The 6,360-nt window shown below is 38.9% G+C and overlaps 1 protein-coding gene across 1 annotated transcript; it reads left to right on the forward strand.

Annotated features, from left to right (window-relative positions):
- The first annotated feature begins 1,473 nt into the window (after positions 1-1,473).
- dmac2 (distal membrane arm assembly component 2) lies at positions 1,474-4,601 on the forward strand. The gene is made up of 6 exons (XM_080513274.1): positions 1,474-1,505; positions 2,133-2,344; positions 2,903-2,983; positions 3,312-3,451; positions 3,622-3,784; positions 3,889-4,601. Exons 1-6 carry the CDS (start codon positions 1,488-1,490, stop codon positions 4,067-4,069), a joined length of 795 nt encoding a protein of 264 aa, XP_080369400.1. The 5' UTR covers positions 1,474-1,487; the 3' UTR covers positions 4,070-4,601.
- Positions 4,602-6,360: the final 1,759 nt, after the last annotated feature.

Genomic DNA, 6,360 nt, shown 5'->3' on the forward strand with positions numbered 1-6,360 from the left:
ACTATCACAAAACCCACATATATGTATCTCCCCTAATCCCCATGAGGACGGGGCCCTCCAGCACCCAGGAGAACAGCGCGTCAACAATCATACAAGAGGAACATAGAGCGATCACATGTCCAGTGCAGATAACATTGATTCCCCCATCATTTTCTCAGAGGATGTGCTGAAACACACTGTAAACAGTACGTGTGTGAATTGAATACTGATCAGCCCTCACGAGAGAAAAAAAAACACACCAACACAGTAAAATCAGCCTGAATACCTTCTGGGATGTTTTTGAACGAAATCAACAAGAAAATAATTTGCTTTATGCTGTTTCTGCTGGAAGATAAACAGACTAGTTTGAATCACATAGTGCCACAGAAAGATAATGTGTAATCAACTTTTTGTGCAGTTACATTCAAATCCAGACACAAAAAAAAAAAATCACTTGTCCGTCATTTAAGGGATTTACTGTTCGCAGTTTTACCAACACACTCGCCTCAGAAAGCATACGTTGGTGAACATCTTATGTGTCCAAAGGAAATTGTCATCAACTAATCTTGAATCAACGTGATATATTTCTGTCACATATTTCTCTGCAGATTTCCGGTGAATTTATAGCTTATAACCTAGTGTCTCTTATATCAACATGCATTTATTTCATATTAATAGTCATCACTGAACACCTTTAATTTGTTTTTGTTTTTTATTGATTACAGTTACATTTGAGAAGGAAAGTGGTTAATTCTAATGAATACAGGACTGTTGATTGCTGTTGTTCTGTGCTGATCCATGTGCTCTGCCACTGCAAAAAAAACTTCTCGCAATTTGTTAAAGGAAGGAATGGTTGGTTCACAACTGAAATAAAAACCTGGAATACCTGACTGTTGTGAGCTGCATGAGAGTGTTTTTCACCAATTGTATTGTTCTTAGTTAAAACTTTTGATTTTTTTTCATATACGTATATTGTGGCACATGCATTGCCTGCGTCGAATGTTTCTTTTTTAAATGACAATAAAGACTATTCTGATTTTCCTATTGTGATTCTGATCTGAGCACAAGCTACATTATAATTAGACTCATAAATTCAGGATTCATTCTTTAATAAGGCATGTTTGAGTTACTTCTTTAACAGCTATTTATTTATTCATTTATTTATTTATTTATTTATTTATTTATTTATTTATTTATTTATTTATATGGCTTGTCTTTATTTTAAAAATATGATTTTCTTTCTTTCTTTCTTTCTTTCTTTCTTTCTTTCTTTCTTTCTTTCTTTCTTTCTTTCTTTCTTTCTTTCTTTCTTTCTTTCTTTCTTTCTTTCTTTCTCTTTAATCGACTCAGCCTTGCGTTTGTGTCTCAGGTCATGTCAGAATCATCTGTTTGGGCTCATAAACGTGTTTTTAGCGACACCCAGTGGTGGACATGAGATTCAACAGCATGCTATATGCGCGGAGTTATTAAGTTTGTCCTGGACGCGTCCCCGTAACACGGTTGTTGTCATGTCTGCCTCCTGCACAGTAAGTCACCCTTCAAAATTCTACTTTTTACTTGATTTTTACAGGATTACTGTAAGATATTACCTCCGATCTTTAAGGGGTTTGTAAATTATTACACGGTCGAATTATTATTTCTGAGCTGTTATGGCGCGAGTGTAGGTTATTATATTGGTTTTCAACTTCGAGACAAAAAACACGAGTGAATACCGTATATCGGTCTAAATTTTACTGACTGCAAAAACCTACATTTAATGACGAATACAAATTTACAAGAAATGATTATTACAAGACTCCACGTGGTTTTCTTCATTGTTACACGTGGTAATAATAATGATAATCGTTTATTGAGATTTTAAGTATTGGCTCAAATATTATTATTTATTTTTATGGCATCATTCAGACACAAGACAATTTACAGTGCTTGACAGGGAAATAAACGGAATGCTTTGATACAAAGTGAATAAGAACAGAATAAAAGGGAAATTAAGTAAAATAAAAATTGCTTCACCTTGTTTCTTCTGACTCTGGGAACACTTAGAAAGCCTCTTCCTGAGGACTTCAGGGGGTTTGGATTATATATATATTTTTCCATTCCTGTCAGATAACAGAAGTCACCCTCCGTGTCCTCCTCATCATCTCTTTCCACAGTCCATGTACAGATGTTGCCACCGGTCAGTTGTCTTCCTCTCTGTGAGGAGACAGTGGACCTCCTCCAGCTTGACCTCCCCTCCTCCTCCACCTCCACCTCCTCCTCTCTCCAGGAGGATCCTCCTTTACCTAGCCCAGCGTTTCCATGATGTGGAGACGCTGTTACAGCTGAAAACTCAGTTTTCCAGGAATCAGCTCCGGAAGAAGAATGCGTAAGATGACAATAATCGTTAGTTTTCAGGTGTGATGGAGACCAGTTGTTCTCAGACCTTCTCAAAAGCAATTTGGTCTCATAAAATACATCTGTTATAACTTCAACCTTTATCAAAAAACAGATACTAATCAGTGTTACTCAAGACAGTCAGTTCCATACAACCTGTCTATCCCACAGATCATAATTGAAACTGACGATAACCTCATGGTGAGTGTTAAAGTACAGTTCTAGATTGCAGGGATCTCAAATATGGGCCACATTAAATACATCAGAGAGGATCGATTGTCAACCTGTCAAAAAAAAAAAAATTCTTGTATTGGATCGTGTTGCACTTGTATTAGTCCAAGTATCCCGAACGATGTGATTTGTTAAGTGTAATATTTTACATGAACAGCTGAAGAAGCGCATCCAAACAATTGAAAGTATTCCATCCACTTGTCATAAGTTTACGGTTCTTAAGTGACTGTAAAATAATAGCAGTCACTCGACTCTTTCAGAGGATTTTAATACACTTTTACAAATGTGACCACTAACTTTTCTTTACCCTCTCACACAGCTACTATGCCCACACTCAGAGGTTGTATGGGGACGACATCGCATCTGCATATTTCATCTTAAACATGAAGGGAGCATTTAGGTGAGTCCTCTGTGACTTTTTTTTTTTTTTTTAACTGTTTGTGGTTGAAGATTTTAGAGGAATGGATGATTGTTGCTTCAGGTTGATTCTTCAAAGAGATGACAAGTGAAAGCTTCTCCTGTTTTGACCTGGCTTAAAACCGTGACTGTGACTGTCGCGTCGCATTCACAACTTTTTCAACGGTTGCTGGAATAATATTCTCAGAATGCAGGGATACTTTTGACGCCTTCAAATACTTAATTTTTTCTTTCTTTTCATCGTCTTATGTTTAAGTGTATTGTTGTGTTCTTGTGATTTGGTTCTCATATGACTCGCGCTTCATTCTCAGGTTTGTTGGCCAGTCGGAGTGGTACCGTTCAGATCGGAGAGGCAAATTCAGTTGGGATTTCTTGAATCACAAAGACACACACCTGGAAGAAGTTGACATGAGCCACACTGTCATCACCTACAATGGACTGGAAAACCTGAGTATGGCGCTCCAGCTCACCTTTCTCTGACTTTTTCTCTTTTTTTTTTTCAAAGTCACATTTATTGTGATATTGCCACATACCCTCACTCTGTCATATATATGCGTTATTTTTTAGTTCAGTGCAATAATATTCATCGTCTTTTTGATTGAGATTTGTCTTCCTCCTCAGAGGACCAACCATCTTTGCGGACACTGAAACTACAGGGCTGTCCTGAAGTGGACGACTGGTTCCTGGCTGGACTTCACATCCTTCAGGACTCTCTGGAGGAGTTGGACATTTCTCACTGTCCACACATCACCACAGGGGGCCTGGTGGCACTCAGGAATCTCAGGTGAGTAATTACCACTCCAATTTCCATCATATTCTTCATAACAGTACTTGTTCCAACTGTTGTGGTGAATTTTTTTTTTTTATTTTTTTTTTAATGTGCTGAAGGATGTTGAAGCGTCTGAACATCTCGTCGCTCCCCAAGATTTCCAACCCAGGTTTGATGGTGATCCTGCTGGAGGAGATGTTACCAAAATGTCTGATCACAGCTAATGGCTACAACTTCAGCCTGGACGAGATGGGAGGGGCAGAGGTGGAGGCGGAGGAGCTCGTACAGAGAGATAGATAGGTCTTAGCTGAACCAGAACGGGAATCAGTGCAGAAGGAGATGGAGTCAGATTTATGATTAGATGAGTCAGAGGATTCAGCTGACATGGGAAAACCAAACCAGGTGTGCAATAGTTTAGTCATTGAGCCTTCCTCTACATAACCATACCCAGTTGAAACCACATTCTGGGAATATTTTAGCCCCACTAAGGTAAGTGCAATAAGAGTAATGCTGCTCTTTGTGAGTATGTGGTTTTTAGTTCTCAGTCAGAGTTTGGTTCCCTTGTTTTTCAAATACGGTAGTACTCGTCAATGGCTTCAGGACAAACCAGACACGACAACAAAAAGTGGTGTTACATGATGGCAGGGTTTCTTTTAAATAACTGGAGATGACTTCATGACTGTTGTTTCGCCCCATTATGACTTTAGATCAACAAATAAGGAATCAGTTGACCAATGTAAACAGCTGGTTAACACATGAAACTTAATCAAAACAAAGGGTTATCCATGTCATTGTAAATCTGAGTGCAGCAAAATAATGTGTGTGATGCATATGTTGCTCAATGTAAATATCACTGTAAATGTACATAATAAACTTTTTGCTGCAAAGTGTGATGATTACTGAAGGCTTTCTTTGTGAGTTTATATTACATGTTTAACAGTGTGGCTGTATTTATTTCTAATCTTCCCCTTGGAAGCTTATGTGGGCAAACTAAAGCTCATAATCCAGCGTGAGCAATTGTGCAGCAGCCACAGTAGCCCCCACCAGTCAAACCAGCCACAGCTCTGTTTAGCAGTGCGCCCCTACACCATGAATTACCACAAGGGCGTACTGAATGGATTTCAAAATAAAAGGTTCCCGTGAACGAGATCTCATATCCAGGTTTCTCCCACAATCCAAATGAACATGCACCGGGGGTCCATGAGCAAGACCTTCTGCTCCCCTGAGTGCTGCTGAATGTGGCTGACTTCCGATGGGTCAATACTGTGAAGACATTTCCCAGTGTATCAATAAAGTAAGAATCTTCTACGATACTATAAACATCAGCCCATTCTAATCAATTCTTTCAAATTAAAAGCCCAACAAAAAACATATATCATATTATATCCCATGACCGTAAACCCATTTAGATTGAGAATGATAGTAGCCAGCTCAGTGTGTGGCACAACAAAATGAGAGCCCTCTGAAATTAGCGCATCTGTGCTCCTATCCCTTTAACGTCAGACTGATGTTCAAAGGAAATTTCCAATGACCATACAATTATTCTATGTCAGACTGATAGTAGACAATCTCAGGATGTCACTCACCATTTACCAGTCCAATTTGATGTGGCATATAAAAATAAGAGCCCTCTGAATTTGAACTCCTGGACTCTATTCCTTCTAACTTCAGACTGATGCAACAAGGAAATACTCTGTTATCATAGAACCATTTCATCAGACTTGAGAGTACCGGTTGGTCACCTGAGGATGCCACTCACAAAGCACCAGCTCAATCTGTTATGGCATAGCATAATAAGAGCTCTAAATTCAGACTGATATTGACAGGAAATTCCCTGTTATTATACACTCGTTCTATGCCAGACTGACAATTAATAACCCGAGGATGTCACTCACTAAGGACAGGCCCAATCTGGTGTGGCATATCAAAATAAGAGCCATTTGGGGCTCCATTCCCTCTATCTTCAGGGAATCTCCTTTTAAAATCAGTCTTAAGTGCTACCGATACTAACTCAGTTCTGCAAACAAATGTGGCCTTGGTGAAGGTATGCAATCTAGTTATCATTTGATTCCTAATGGTTAACTCGGTATTAATAATGCACTAATTTGTTAGCGTTGTTGTCGCCAGTAGTGTTTTATTAACTGACTTACTGGAATGTCCCTTTTATTTTGAAATCCATTGAGTGCGCTCTTAAGGTAATGCATGGTGTATGAGCGCGCTGATAAACAGAGCGGCGGCTGGCTTGACTGTGTGGGTTGGCAGTCTGACAGAGGAAACCAGCTACTTTTGCATCTAAGAACTCCACCAATCGTGACTTGGTTGGCAAGTTTAACATGTGCAGCTTATAATGTGTATGTGGCATTCACACCTTTCAAGTATTTTCCTGCATAGTATTAAATTAGGGGGAGGACGTGGTTTGTATATAGGACGTTTTCGGAGAATTTTAATCGGAATACTCAAAGGTAGGAAGGAGAAAAATGAAAGAAAAAGAGGAAAAAAGAAAACGAAAGAAAAAAAAGTATTAAAAAGAAATAAAGGTAGAAAGTAGGAACCAATCGCGCCCGAGAACACGGACTGTATTTTTGCACGGA

This window comes from Blennius ocellaris, assembly GCF_963422515.1.
Source record: "Blennius ocellaris genome assembly, chromosome: 2".
Classification (NCBI taxonomy): domain Eukaryota; kingdom Metazoa; phylum Chordata; class Actinopteri; order Blenniiformes; family Blenniidae; genus Blennius; species Blennius ocellaris.